Source organism: Dendropsophus ebraccatus, chromosome 11 (genome assembly GCF_027789765.1).
Source record: "Dendropsophus ebraccatus isolate aDenEbr1 chromosome 11, aDenEbr1.pat, whole genome shotgun sequence".
Lineage (NCBI taxonomy): Eukaryota > Metazoa > Chordata > Amphibia > Anura > Hylidae > Dendropsophus > Dendropsophus ebraccatus.
The window spans coordinates 82,507,992-82,524,299 of NC_091464.1; the positions used below are offsets into that span (position 1 = coordinate 82,507,992).

General features: G+C 49.9%; 1 protein-coding gene across 1 annotated transcript in view; it reads right to left on the bottom strand.

Annotated features, from left to right (window-relative positions):
* ABR (ABR activator of RhoGEF and GTPase) overlaps positions 1-15,139 on the bottom strand; it is a 278,755-nt gene extending 263,616 nt beyond the window's left edge. Inside the window, exon 1 of the mRNA XM_069946113.1 lies at positions 14,474-15,139. Coding sequence (XP_069802214.1) covers positions 14,474-14,969 — 496 coding nt within the window. The 5' untranslated portion in view covers positions 14,970-15,139. The remainder of the gene's footprint in view (positions 1-14,473) is intronic.
* Between the last annotated feature and the right edge of the window lie 1,169 nt (positions 15,140-16,308).

Below are 16,308 nucleotides of genomic sequence, written 5' to 3' on the forward strand. Positions count from 1 at the left end.
CCCACAACAGAAAATGACATGCACTGCAGATCAATGTCTATGCTATTCTGCAACATACAGGGGAGGGTTACTCAGATGTCATCCACATCCCAGGACTATATCTGTATTCTCCTGTGGACTTTCCCTGCAAATCTGCACTTCATGTTGATCTACCCTTAAAGGGGTATTCCCCCAAAAAATTATTTTTGCATTAATACGTTGCCCACCCATAGCTTTCCATCTTTCTAATATAAAGTTGTTAAGGATTCTGCACCGTTTTGCTGTTATCTAGATGCACTCACCCCCACCGAACACATAAAATCATCAACTCTCAGTCCAACCCGACACGCTCCCTGCTCCTGGCCCCGACCTTCCCAGACGGCATCACGTGTCCTCAGTCTCTTCATTGGGCTGGGTTAGCGCTTCTAACCCAGTCCACTGAAGTGATAGAGGACAGTGAGACTCTGACAGCTGCTGTTCACTATCTGCCTCACTGACAGCAGCCCCCCTACAATCACACTGTGTAACCCCATTTCCCCCCCCCCCAACCCCCACTGAGTGCTCTCCCTCGCCCCAGAGCTCACCCGCCCGTCCCGCCCCCTGTATTCCCCTCTCTCTCAGCAGCTCACCCGGTGGCCGCTCCTGTGAGTGCAGTGCACCCAATCCCCCCCGGCACGCGTTCTCCCGGCGGCCTTCTGTCCCCAACCCCCCTGCTCGATCAAGTTCCCTGGTAAATTGCATTGTAGTAGTGAGTGCAGCAACCACCCCCCCTCCCCGAGATGACAGCTGTGCTGGGGCTTTCCAGTTCTTGCAGAACTAGAGCTCCCAGCATGCTCATCCTTCTCTGTTCATGCTGGGAGTTGTATTGTAGTTCTGCACGAGGCGGTAGAGCCAGAGGTGCAGACATGTGCAGCAAGACAACCCCCCTGCGACTTGCATGCCACCGGCCCTCCCCCCGCAACTCACACGGTGACCGCCCGCGATTCACAGCGGCACCCCCCGCGATTAACATAATGACATCCACACCCCCCCGCGACTCACCCAGCGCACCTCACACCCCACCCCTTCCCCCGCAAATCACGCGCGCGGTGACCGCCCGCAGCGGCTCCAAACCCACTCTGTCAACTCTGCCACCCCAACTCTGCCAACTGTGCTATGCCACTCTGCTACATCATGGACCAATCAGACAAGCATTGCATGATGGCAGATGTAGTTTTCTGGCCGGTGCCATGTTGGATATAGTTCGGCTTTTTAAAAAACTTGTAACTATGGAACGGAAGCAGCTAGAAAGAAAGGAGACGGCTCAAAATACTCAGGGGGACTTGGTGAGTAACATCAGCTAGATTTGGGAGCATTTTCTTTTTTTACCTCTTGGGTGGGAATACCCCTTTAATGTACTGCTGGATGGCACGGGGCACAGCGGTGGTATCTATTTTGTGATGTATGGGATGGGGAAACTCACACGGCAAACAATTATTCATGTGACTGGGCATGTGACAAAGCACTGGAGGAAAGAAAAGGCTGGGCTGGTTCCGTTTTGGTAAAAAAAATATTTTACCCTTGTTGTTCAGGAAATTAAGATTAGATAAGGAATACATAATATGTTGAGAAAGGAAAAAAAGGTCACTTCTGGTTTAGAAATATGATTTGTACAAGTTCCTATAGGATGGGGGTATGGATGGGATTTTACTATTTATTGTTTTTCAGGAGTTTTTCATTGACGAGCTACTGTATACTCAGAATAAGCCACCAACATAGAGGTCTGACACCCAGCACCCCCATTGACCAGAGCTGCAGTACCTGACTATACAGTGAAGAGAGTCAGAAGCGGACAGCTCCATCCATTGTGTAGTGGCCATGCTGGGATACTGCAGCTCAGCTCTCATGGAGTGAATTGGAGTCGCTCATGTAGTAACCCAGCATGGCCACAACATATTATACAGCGCTATCTGCTTCCCGCTACCGCACACTCCAGGTGCCATGGCAAACAGCTGACTGGCAGGGTGCAGGGTTAATGACTAATTCCGGGAAGGCACTTATGGCATAACCAATGGATAAGCTATGGGATCCTCATCTATTATAAGAACAGCATTTCAGCGAGCAGCCGTATCCAGAGAAGTCTATGGCACAGATTTTATTAATACTGCTCAATTCACCAGATGTATGACAGTGGTTCAGGTTGGTGCACCTTTAGACTGTCCAGTCTTACTTTAGACTAGGGATGGGAAACCTTTGGCTCTCCAGCTGTTGCAAAACTACAATTCCCATCATTTCTGGACAGCCAAAGCTTTACCTTTGGCTGTCCAGGAATGATGGGATTTATAGTTTTGCAACAGCTGGGGGGCTGAAGGTCCCCCATCCCTGTTTTAGACCTATGGGCACATCAGAGGCCTGATGTTTTTAGCTGAAATCAATGAAGAATATTTGCTAAGAAAAGACCATTTCTGGCCGTCTCTCTAAAGAAATGAAAACAATTCCTTTTAATCCATATTGTGATGGACACATCCTTAAGGTAAAACCATGCACAGCAGTGTATGTATATATAGAAGTGTTAATGTATTCATCACACCTACGACATCCATCTCCAGGGTGTGTTCACACATTCAGGGTTTTAACTGCAATAATTGAATAAAGAAGCTAGGAATGTATCTAAGAAAAGGAGATGTCTCGGTCTTTCCTCTATACATTTCCCCCATCAGTGATCTGATCCTGGCTTTGTGTTCAGTAATTGCAAATAAAAACCTGACTGTGTGAACACACCCTCACCCACACTATTGAGACATACAGAAATTGTGTTGCCTCATCCTAGCAAGAAAATAGATCTGAACTTTACTTCCTGCTATGGATATGATTGGTGGGGAGTCTGACCTCTGGGATCCCCAACAATCCTGGGAATAGAGGGGCCACAATGCTGAATGACAGCCAACCTGCAGTGCAGGGAACGGCTCCTGGACCCTGGCAGTCAGCCATATGATGTAATGTATGATGGGAACACCTTCAGCAAACATTATACAAGGTGCCCTGGATCCTTACTGTGATAATATCCTAATGAATTTACTCTGCATTATTGACTGGAAAGTCACAGGGAGAAGGCTGAGCAGTAAAGAATGGGGGACCTCACAGCTAGATCACGTCCTGATAGGTAACATGAATTACTACATGTACGTGTGACTTCGAGTTGTTGTTGAGCTTCCAGGAAAGGAAGAAAATAAATCTAGCAAGTGTGGTCATTGCACAATACAGGCTTTAAACACTTTACAACACTGTGACAAGTGTCGGTCTGTGGTTGCCCTGCGCTGGCACGTGTCATATATTCCCTGTTATCTACCTCTGGTTTACAATCCCCATTATCAGTAATCCACATATATCAGTATTGGACGGAACGGAAGGGAGAACAGTAGGAGCAAAGCTGGGCTCCGATCCCAGATATCCACAGCTGTATGGCAGGCAGTAAAGTGTGATTCAAGGATAGCCTAGAAAATAAATATATATATTGCATTTTTCTATTGGGAAAATCTTGGTTCCCCTGGTGCCACTACTGTATGGCTCCCTCTCTGACAGCCCTATCCCTAACACCCCCCCCCCCACCCCCGCTGCAGATCGCTGTGCCTCAGTCTCCCTCACTTTGTGTCACTCTCCCCACCAGCCCTAAGTGTGACGATCTGCCCTGCCCTCTGCAGCTCCATTCATTCTAATAGAGTCGCGTCACAGAGGGGACAGCAGAAAGTCACACTGGGGCCCAGCTGGCCCACCTCCAGTGCTACAGGCCGGTGCTTAGTAATAGACCAGCGCCGTGTCGGGTAACCAGGCGGCGGGTCAAAAAAAGGACAGCGGCACCTGCATCCCTTCGCCGACACCAGTCAATTCATGCAAAAAGCAAAAAAGTGATGTCCCAATGGTACACCGGGGGAGACTTATCAAACATGGTGTAAAGTAGAATTGTCTTAGTTGCCCCTAGCAACCAGATTCCACCTTTCATTCCTCACACTCTTTGGAAAATAAAAAGTGGAATCTGATTGGTTGATAGGGGCAACTAAGATAATTCTACTTTACACCATGTTTGATAAATCTCCCCCATTGGCTTTAAAAGTAATATTGGTAGTGAAGGTGTGTTCCACAGGAAAAAAACAAGGCAAACTCCTGGAAGGCACTACTTTTTTTTCAAATTTCTAGTTATTCCTTAGGTCAAGAATCCCAATGGCTAATTTTTAGAGGGTTTTTTTTAATAATTCATTTATTTTTAGCTCACAGACAAGAAATGACATGTTGCTCTCAAACAGATCTTTCTATGGGGGAAAGTGGCCATCCACATGGTATCTGCAGGCCGCAGCAGATGCATTGCACCTACAATAGTATCACAGGGCGTTATGGAAACCTCCATGGGATGACACCAGTACCATATTATCTAGACATGTAAGGCTCCGTTCCCACTGAGCAAAGCTAGCGGAATTCCGCGACGGAATTGTCCGCCGCGGAATGCCGTTAGCCTCCCGCTCATAATGGGACTCTATGGGAGGCGCGCGCTCCTGCCCTGTCCGCGCTGAAGAATGAACATGTTCATTCTTCAGCGCGTACAGAGCAGCAGCGCGCGCCTCCCATAGACTCCCATTATGAGCGGGAGGCTAACGGCATTCCGCGGCGGACAATTCCGTCGCGGAATTCCGCTAGCTTTGCTCAGTGGGAACGGGGCCTTAGGCTAGGTTAACACTGCGTTTTTTTCTTCCTTTTTTTTTCATGGAAAAAAAGGATTGATTTGTGTGTATCCGTTTTTACATTGACTTCCATTATTAAAAAAAGATTGAAACGGATCCGTTTTTCTTAATGGACATAAAAGTAGTGTTGACATTACTTTTGTGTCCGTTAAAAAAAAAAACAGGTCCGTTTCGATCCGTTTTTTTTATGATTACACTCAATGGCAAAACGAATTGCAAAAACGCAGTGTGAAACCAGCCTAAAGAGTCTGATCAAGCAGAATGGAAATTAAACACTTCTCCCATAGTGCATATGAACTCATTCACCACAGAACTCTCTGTAAACCTTATTATTACAGATCTCATACTTTTGTCTCCATTAACGTATTTACTGACAATTAGTTCTTAAACTGAACAAACCTCTTAAAAGCAGAGAGAACAATCCAGAATGATTTCCATTATTTGTTACAAATGAGTCACAAAGAGCCTGAACCTCTCAATGCGGAGCCCTGCGGACGCCACAATGCCGCTTCCCCATGGTAACTGGGAGGCCAAGTCCGGCTATGTCACCTAGCAAACAAATCCCAGAGAACACTGTGAAATGCCGGCTCCCCCTCATGTTCCTAAATCACAAGGGGTGAACTATGGCTCAGGGTGGTGAAGGCGGCGAGGCTTCTCATACTTGCACATAATGTTCTCACCATATGCTGAGATGATATCTCTCAATGCAGATCTGATGCACTTATTTCCACATAGCTGGGAGTTTATTACTGTAGAATAGGTTATGGTTTGCCGGGAAGAAGTTCTAATGGAAAGAAACCAAGAGAAAATAGGAGTTTCTCATTATAAGTATACACATCACATGCACTGCTTGATAGTCAGCACCTACATCTTATGCTATTCTCCTGACCATGGCAGCTGAACTGCTACACTGCTGTGAAATGCTGTACAAGAGACTCACTTTACTGCAGGCGCTTCAGTCAGAAAAAAAACCTATTGGAAGACAGTATGTAAACATATATAAGCAGTGGTGATTTTAATTTTCATTTTACCATCTATATTTTAAAGTGGTACCATCATTTGAAGAAACTTTTGACATGTTGTTAAAACTTTTCATTGCCCTGAGAGATATGCTGCAAGAGATATAGTTGTGGAGCACACTGCTAAATGCTATGCCAACAGGTCTTAATGGTACTTTTACACAGAGCGATAATACGCCCAAACGCACGATTAACGATTTTGAATGAACAATGTTTTTTTTACAACGATCAGCGTTTAGACGGAACGATACATCGTACGAAAAAATCGTTTTGCGATCGCTTAAGCCTATCTCACACATAGGTGAAATCATTGAAAGACTGTTTACACGGAACGATCTGCGATTTTTTTGCAAACGACCAACGATAATTTGAGAACATGTTGAAAGATCAAAATGAACGATTTCTCGCTCGTCGTTTGATCGTTCGCTGCGTTTACACGTACGATTATCGTTCGAATTCGAAACGAACGATCAATCGTTCCGTGTAAAAGGACCATAAGACTGACACCCTGCGAGATCTAAACTTTTGACATGTCTGGACATCTCATACCATAACATAAATAACAGCACAGCTTTAAAACAATTATCAACTCTTGCAGTATTCTATCTGGCCACTAAGCCTAATATTAGGCTGATACTTCACGTTCTTCCAAGTAAACTTTTCAGCAGTCTGCTCATCCTCTTCACTGATGGGATTACAGTAAATGTTCTACCAGTGTATAGATAAGACAGGATCGGGTCATTCACAATAGGTCATGGACATGAGGTCATGAGGTTATTGGGGGAAAGAGTAGAGGCAACATGAGAAAATATTACCTTACTGACAGAGTAGTAGATGCCTATATCAAACTCCTCCCAGCAGATGTGGTTGGTAAATGTACTGTAACTGAGTGATATGAAACCTGTCAAGGATAAACATATATCGATCCTAAGGATATGGTAAGTATTTTGAGGGCGAACTAGATGGACCAGATGGTCTTTTTCTTTTTCAGTAAAACATCCATGTGACAATTCTTTTCAGGCATGCTCTGTGACCTGTTAAGTTTTGTGCGGGGAGGGAGAGGAGAAGGTGTGTGCCATCATCTATTGTAAATGGCCTCATCCTGTGTTATCCATTTGCAGGTGATATAATTATAGTCAGTATGTCAGATATCACCACCGCTGCTCTTTATATGGGATATCCTCAAATCCTGACCTGTTAGGGGGGGACTTGAGGACTGGAGTTGAGAAACACTGCTGTACACTGTATAATGTGAGGCTCAGAGGTCTATTTGAGTGCAGTATTCTATCTGGTCACAGGGGCCAGAAGCCCATATCACCACAGTCATACATCGCCATCATCTGTGCATCCTGTAATGGTGTATTTTCCAGGTTATAGTCTGATTATATATATATCTTTCCTTTGATTAATAATAGGCACTGTGGTGGGTTGGGGACCACATTAGTCCCCTGTGGAGACCACCACAGCCACCCACCTGTCAGTACACGAGCTGCCGCCACACACTGGAGACACGCCATGTCCGCACTGTGCTGATGGTTATTGCAGGCGGTTATACTTGGAGCTTGTACAGGGAGTGATCCTCCACGCCAGAGCTCAGTATTACAGCACTGTGTATGATGGGGCAGTGGAAAGATTGAGCCGTCCTGTGGAGATGATGTATCAGTGGCACTCATAACTGCATAGACATATGACTCTAAGAGAAGGGCAGAGGCGGCAAGACTGTAGTTATATCAGCTCTATCCAAGGAAATATCATGTGTGCTGAAAATAGAGACTGCAGCCCATGGAACAATTCACATGTAAGAACCAGGGTCTTGTATCTGCACCTCCTGTGCTATATACACATGCATACATACAGTGCCATCTAGTGTATATAATTCCCATCATGCCTGTCAAAAATTCCCATCATGCCTGGACAGCCAAAGCTTTAGCTGTCCAGGCATGATGGATATTGTAGTTTTACAACAGCTGGAGGGCAGAAGGTTCCTCATCCCTCATTTAGAGTATGGAGCAGGAGGCACTAAGCAATAGGGGGCAGCACTAGCAGGGGATGGCAGATCCATACTCTGCCTACCCCACTGTAATTCAATGGAATAAATCTGCATCTGTTCACTGCTGAACCTGTAGTGCCTATCATTCTGGTCAGCTTTTACTTGGCACATGTAGGAATCCTAAAATACTCCATTCACATACAACACCACCAGAGCACCAGTAAATTCTATCAGGATTTAGGTGCACCATCATTGTGGAGTACACGCTGTGAACAAGGCCTAACGCCCAAGCACCCTTCAGCCATACAGGTCTGCCCATCACTCTGCAGAAAATTAAAGGGTTTCCTTCAAATCAACTGGTTCCGGAAAGTTATATAGATTTGTAATTTACTTTTATTTAAAAATCTCCAGTCTTAAAGGAATTATCAGCTGCTGTATGTCCTGAACGAAGTGGTGTTTTCAGACTGACACAGTGCTCTCTGCTGCCACCTCTGTCCATGTCAGGAACTGTCCAGAGCAGGAGAGGTTTTCTATGGGGATTTGCTGCTGCTCTGGACAGTTCCTGACATGGACAGAGGTGGCAGCAGAGAGCACTGTGTCAGACTGGAGAGACTACACCACTTCCTGCAGGGCATACAGCAACTGATAAGTACTAAAAGACTGGGATAAATAGAAGTACATTGCAAATCTATATAACTTTTTTGAAACCAGTTAATTTAAAAGAAAAAGAGTGGAATGATAAGAATATCACGGTTCGGTTCTCCAGGTCAGTACCACGGTGGCTGCTGCTTGTCGGTTTCTAAGGATACAACTACAGTGATAACCATATGGCGGCACATCCTGCAGATTATCACAGAAACTGGCTGCAATGCAGCTGTGATACGAGACTCGGCCAAAACCGGACTCAGCCGGCTATCGGCCATTACAGAGACTATTACTATTATATGCCCATTAGAATAGTCTGGGTAGAAATGAGATACAATGAAACAATATGAGAACATCCAGTCTGTTCATCCGCATGTAGGGAGGATCGATCCCTTATACACAGTATTTGCAGGAACACGGGGGAGGAACAATCATACATGGCAGATGTGGGACTGTCTATAAATGCAGCCGGGGGGTCCTGGACGTCTACAAGGCTGCCACCTGTCAATATACCCACACATGTACACACACAGGGTCGCCGATAGGGCAGTACAAGTGGTACTGCCGTATGGGGCCCGGACCCTAAGAGACATGGGGGGGGGGCCCGCCGGCCGCCGCCCCGCGTCCGCTACGCTAGGGGGGCTCGCACGGCCCCCCTTGCCACCTGTTTTTGAGCATCCCGAGAAGCTGCGGCCGCGCAGCTTCTCTGGATGCACTGATCGCTCTGATGTTCCGCCCGCACAGTGAGCGGGCGGAACATTAAAGCGATCAGAATACAGGAGCAGGACCTGTCAGCGTCCTCCTCCTGTATTCCCTCCCATAGGCTGCCGGCACTTCATACCAGCAGCCTATGGGAGGCCGGGACGTGACCTCTCCGGCAGGCGTGATCATGTGACGTCATCACGCCTGCCGGAAGTCCCGTCCCTGCGGCTCGCAAGATGGAGCCCGAAGAGGAGGAGGAAGAGCGGCTGCCTGCAGCCACAGCGCGGATTAGGTGAGTAGGATGTTTGTTTTTTTAGGGGCACCTCTGGGGGCATTATTAGTGTATGGGGGCACCTCTGGGGGCATTATTAGTATATGGGGGCACCTCTGGGGGCATTATTAGTATATGGGGGCACCTCTGGGGGCATTATTAGTATATGGGGGCACCTCTGGGTGCATTATTAGTGTATGGGGGCACCTCTGGGGGCATTATTAGTATATGGGGGCACCTCTGGGGGCATTATTAGTGTATGGGGGCACCTCTGGGGGCATTATTAGTATATGGGGGCACCTCTGGGGGCATTATTAGCTCATGGGGGCCACCTCTGGGGGCATTATTAGTATATGGGGGCACCTCTGGGGGCATTATTAGTATATGGGGGGCACCTCTGGGGGCATTATTAGTGTATGGGGGCACCTCTGGGGGCATTATTAGTGTATGGGGGCACCTCTGGGGGCATTATTAGTGTATGGGGGCACCTCTGGGGGCATTATTAGTGTATGGGGGCACCTCTGGGGGCATTATTAGTGTATGGGGGCACCTCTGGGGGCATTATTAGTGTATGGGGGCACCTCTGGGGGCATTATTAGTGTATGGGGGCACCTCTGGGGCATTATTAGTATATGGGGGCACCTCTGGGGGCATTATTAGTTCATGGGGGCACCTCTGGGGGCATTATTAGTGTATGGGGGCACCTCTGGGGGCATTATTAGTATATGGGGGCACCTCTGGGGGCATTATTAGTTCATGGGGGCACCTCTGGGGGCATTATTAGTATATGGGGGGCACCTCTGGGGGCATTATTAGCTCATGGGGGCCACCTCTGGGGGCATTATTAGTATATGGGGGTCACCTCTGGGGGCATTATTAGAATATGGGGGGCACCTCTGGGGGCATTATTAGTATATGGGGGGCACCTCTGGGGGCATTATTAGTATATGGGGGCACCTCTGGGGCATTATTAGCTCATGGGGGGCACCTCTGGGGGCATTATTAGTATATGGGGGCACCTCTGGGGGCATTATTAGTGTATGGGGGCACCTCTGGGGGCATTATTAGTTCATGGGGGCACCTCTGGGGGCATTATCAGTGTATGGGGGCACCTCTGGGGGCATTATTAGTGTATGGGGGCACCTCTGGGGGCATTATTAGTATATGGTGGCACCTCTGGGGGCATTATTAGTATATGGGGGCACCTCTGGGGGCATTATTAGTTCATGGGGGCAACTCTGGGGGCATTATTAGTTCATGGGGGCAACTCTGGGGGCATTATTAGTATATGGGGGCACCTCTGGGGGCAACTCTGGGGGCATTATTAGTTCATGGGGGCAACTCTGGGGGCATTATTAGTATATGGGGGCACCTCTGGGGGCATTATTAGTTCATGGGGGCAACTCTGGGGGCATTAGTATATGGGGGCACCTCTGGGGGCATTATTAGTTCATGGGGGCACCTCTGGGGGCATTATTAGCTCATGGGGGCACAGCAGGGGATCCTACATACAGGGGGCACAGCAGGGGATCCTACATACAGGGGGCACAGCAGGGGATCCTACATACAGGGGGCACAGCAGGGGATCCTACATACTGGGGGCACAGCAGGGGATCCTACATACTGGGGGCACAGCAGGGGATCCTACATACTGGGGGCACAGCAGGGGATCCTACATACTGGGGGCATCCCACACAGCGCAGTTACTATGGGAGCCTACAGGGGGGAGAAAGGAAAGGAAGTTGCTAGAAATGTGCGGAGCCTAAATTGTTTGTCTCGCAGGTTCTGAAAAGATGAAACATATCTGGAAGGAATCATCCTGGAGGTCTGGGCCGGATGGAGAGGAAAAGGGAAAGTGACGCCTCAGATCAAAGAAGACGTCACCTGTGAGTCCCTGTATGACACTTTTCTTATTTTGTAGAACATCATTTAGTAGGGTTATCTGTGTTATCTGTGCTGTTACATAGGACTGCAGGTGAAATCTACTACATTATCTGTACTCAGAGATACCACTGTGTTATGTGGTGTTACATAGGACTGCAGGTGATATCAGGTGATTTCTCCAGGTTGCAGAAGTTCAAACTTCATCGTGCCCTGGTGTGCTGGTGTCTGTATACATGTGTGCTGGTGTCTGTATACATGTGTGCTGGTGTCTGTATACATGTGTGCTGGTGTCTGTATACATGTGTGCTGGTGTCTGTATACATGTGTGCTGGTGTCTGTATACATGTGTGCTGGTGTCTGTATACATGTGTGCTGGTGTCTGTATACATGTGTGCTGGTGTCTGTATGTGTGTATACATGTGTGCTGGTGTCTGTATACATGTGTGCTGGTGTCTGTATGTGTGTATACATGTGTGCTGGTGTCTGTATACATGTGTTCTGGTGTCTGTATGTGTGTATACATGTGTGCTGGTGTCTGTATACATGTGTTCTGGTGTCTGTATGTGTGTATACATGTGTGCTGGTGTCTGTATACATGTGTGCTGGTGTCTGTGTGTGAGATCAATTCTAGAGAACTGGCTTATATATCCCATTTTCCCCAGTGGCTTAAAATGTAACCTCTGTTATACAGTTATAAAATTGTAGAACCTAAATGTGAACAAGGTGCAATTCAAATAGACACTTACTTGTATAGCCGTCTCTTGTGCTCTGTATGCAGTGCATTATATTCACCCTTGCAACGTACAATTTATAGCGTGTCTACAAGCCCAGCGGGGCTCATTATAATGGAGACTAAAACTTATACAAGAGTGGGGTAGGGGTTCCCCTGTATTCAGAATGCTGTTGAGTGCTAGGCAATGCCCCGTCTGGGATTATAGAATTTCGAGGGTCTATGCAGAGCAGGATAAAGACACCTCTGCTGCACAAACAGGATCTCCTAGAAAGCGTTCTCACCGCCATGTATTCGCTATCACTGTCTTGGGTGAGCTAAACTAGTCTGCCTGGGGGGGCTGTGTGATTTGTATATGCTCACTAATATGGAACAGCCTCATTATATTAGCCTTATCAACATATTCTATGTTAGTGAGCATACCGGGGGGGATATTGGTGAACATATACAAATCAAACAGCCCCCCTGGCCCTCGAAATTCAATAACCCCAAACGGGGCATTGCCTAGTACTCAACAGCATTCTGAATACAGGGGAACCCCTACCCCACTCTTGTATAAGTTTTAGTCTCCATCATAATGAGCCCTGCTGGGCTTGTAGACACGCTATAAATTGTACGTTGCAGGGGTGGATATAATGCACTGCATACAGAGCACAAGAGGCAGCTATACAAGTAAGTGTCTGTATGGTGACATTTACATTGCACCTTGTTCACATTTAGTTTCTACAATTTTATAACTGTATAACAGAGGTTACATTTTAAGCCACTGGGGAAAATGGGATATATGAGCCAGTTCTCTAGAATTGATCTGAACCAAATTATACCTCCCAGCAAGGCGTGGGGCGAACACACTATTTTTTTTTTATTAATGTGGGGGACCCAGACACTTTGGTTGTATGGGGCCCCGAAATTCCTGATGGCGGCCCTGTACACACATGCCAGCTGCCCGTCCACAGAAGATGGCTGTATATACAATGCCAGGGGTGACACATGAGGAGGGCAGGCACACAGTGATGCCAGGTGGCACAGTGAGCAGGATAGTAGTCAGGCACACATTCCACTTTCCATTCAGCTCTGTATAACAAATCCCCGATACAACCAGCTCATGTATAGTGTGTGGCATCCTGAGCTGTACCCACCGCCCATGGGCAGGCACACATCAGGGTGCCCAGCCACAACAAGAACATGGAGGACTGGGGGGGGGGGGGGGGGGGGGGGGGGGGGCAGCTGATCCTCTGGTGCCCCCAACCTGTATTGTCAGGAGAAGCGACTAACCAGACTGCCTCTTGTCACTAGATCCCCTGTCGGTAGAGTCCAATCGCTAGAGATCCCCTGTCAATGCAGTCCCGTCACTAGATCCCCCTGTCAATACAGTCCCGTCACTAGATCCCCCTCACAGTCCTGTCACACATTGCCCCGCTACATTCCCGGTACAGCCCTGTCACACATTGCCCCGGTACATTCCCGGTACAGTCCTGTCACACATTGCCCCGGTACAGCCCTGTCACACATTGCCCCGGTACAGTCCTGTCACACATTGCCCCGGTACATTCCCGGTACAGTCCTGTCACACATTGCCCCGGTACATTCCCGGTACAGCCCTGTCACACATTGCCCCGGTACATTCCCGGTACAGCCCTGTCACACATTGCCCCGGTACAGTCCTGTCACACATTGCCCCGCTACATTCCCGGTACAGTCCTGTCACACATTGCCCCGCTACATTCCCGGTACAGTCCCGTCACACATTGCCCCGCTACATTCCCGGTACAGCCCTGTCACACATTGCCCCGGTACATTCCCGGTACAGTCCTGTCACACATTGCCCCGCTACATTCCCGGTACAGTCCCGTCACACATTGCCCCGCTACATTCCCGGTACAGCCCTGTCACACATTGCCCCGCTACATTCCCGGTACAGCCCTGTCACACATTGCCCCGGTACATTCCCGGTACAGTCCCGTCACACATTGCCCCGCTACATTCCCGGTACAGTCCCGTCACACATTGCCCCGCTACATTCCCGGTACAGTCCCGTCACACATTGCCCCGCTACATTCCCGGTACAGTCCCGTCACACATTGCCCCGCTACATTCCCGGTACAGCCCTGTCACACATTGCCCCGGTACATTCCCGGTACAGCCCTGTCACACATTGCCCCGGTACAGTCCTGTCACACATTGCCCCGGTACATCCCCGGTACAGCCCTGTCACACATTGCCCCGGTACATTCCCGGTACAGCCCTGTCACACATTGCCCCGCTACAGTCCTGTTATACCTCCCCGATACATCCCCGGTACAGTCCCCTCACACATTGCCCCGGTACATTCCCGGTACAGCCCTGTCACACATTGCCCCGGTGCATTCCCGGTACAGCCCTGTCATACCTCCCCAGTACATTCCCGGTACAGCCCTGTCACACATTGCCCCGGTGCATTCCCGGTACAGCCCTGTCATACCTCCCCAGTACATTCCCGGTACAGCCCTGTCACACATTGCCCCGGTACATTCCCGGTACAGTCCCCTCGGGATCACCTACCTACAGAGTCGTCGTCCTCCCGGTCGGAGCTCAGGTAGCCGTTGCTGCCGGGCTCCGGGGAGCTGACCCGGGGGGAGTCGTCGGCGGGCAGGGGCAGCCGGTGTGTCCGGGGCCCCGGGGGGCCGCTCAGCAGCAGGTTGTCCAGCACGAAGCTCTCGGTGGCGCAGTCCTCGTAGTCCGGATCCGGGGCGGGCGGCGGAGCGATGACCGGCGGCGGCGGGATGAGGTCCCGCACGGACACCCGCTTGGGGGGAGGCGGCGGGGGCACCTTGGAGCGCTGCCGGGGCACCGGCTTCTGCTGCCGGGACAGGCTGCTCTCCAGGTAGGCGACTTTGAACTTCTCCTCGGCCAGGACTTGTTGCAGCCGCCGCAGGTTCTCCTTACAGCGCTCCAGCTCCTGCCGCATGTCCTCCGCCGAGCTCAGCTGCATCACCGGGGCTTCCTCGCCGGGGAACTCCGCCCGCCAGTGCCGCTCAAACTCCCGGGGGTCCCACATGTCTGCTGCACCTGAGGCCGGAGGGAGAGGAGACGGGAGGTGGCGGGCTCCCTCCGGTACTGCAGCGGCTCTCACACGTCTCCCTCACTGATCACCGGCAGCCGCTTCCCCCGGTGCACGGCATCCCGACAGCCGACAAAACTTTCTTCCAAGGCTTCCGTCTGCTGGGCGGGGCTGGCTGCGAGTGACGTCACCGGCACCGCCTCCTGTCCTGGAGAGGGGCGGGGCCAAAGAGTTCACTACTGAGCAGTCAGTGTGAAGTATATATATAGCCCAGCATACCATTATATATATATATATATATATATATATATATATATACATATACATATATACATATACAGCCCAGCATACCATTATATATACAGCCCAGCATACCATTATATATACAGCACAGCATACCATTATATATATATATATATATATATATATATATATATACAGCCCAGCATACTATTATATATATACAGCCCAGGATACCATTATATATATATACAGGCCTGTATTTAGAGTTCATGCTGCCCTAGGCACTTTGCACGCAGAGGCGCCCCCCCCCCCCCCCCCCCCCCCACGTTGCTGTACATGCATGGTATATACCCTGGCACTTGGGTGCCGCTCTGCTTGATGCCCGCTGTTCTCATCAAACAGACGTGATGGAGGAAGGAAGGAGGCCGGGGACGTCTTAGTTTGGGGACTGGTTCTGTCCAGTGTCGGACTGGGGTACCTGGGGCTCACCAATATACAACCAGTGAGACACGACATGCTGACCCGCTTCTTTCCTGAATTCATCTGTATCTGTGACAAATCTCAGATCCCCCTCCATTTATACAGCTCTCAGGGGAGAGGCTGGGGGGTCAGGGGAGAGGCTGAGAATGCAGGGGAAGAGGCTGGGGTCAGGGGAGACGCTGGGGGGCAGGGGAGAGGCTGGGGGTTAGGTGGAGAGGTTGGGGGGGCAGGGGAGACGCTGGGGTCAGGGGAGTTGCGGGGGGCAGGGGGAGAGTCTGGGGGGCAGGGGGAGAGTCTGGGGTCAGGGGAGATGCTGGGGGGCAGGGGAGAGGCTGAGGGTTAGGTGGAGAGGCTGTGGGGCAGGGGAGAGGCTGGGGGGCAGGGGAGAGGCTGGGGGGCAAGGGAGAGGCTGGGGGGGCAAGGGAGAGGCTGAGAATGCAGGGGGGAGAGGCTGGGGGGGCAGGGGAGAGGCTGAGGGTTAGGGGGAGAGGCTGGGGGGCAGGGGAGAGGCTAAGAATGCAGGGAGGAGAGGCTGGGGGGCAGGGGGAGAGGCTGAGGGTTAGGTGGAGAGGCTGAGGGATCAGGGGAGACGCTGGGGGGCAGGGGAGAGGCT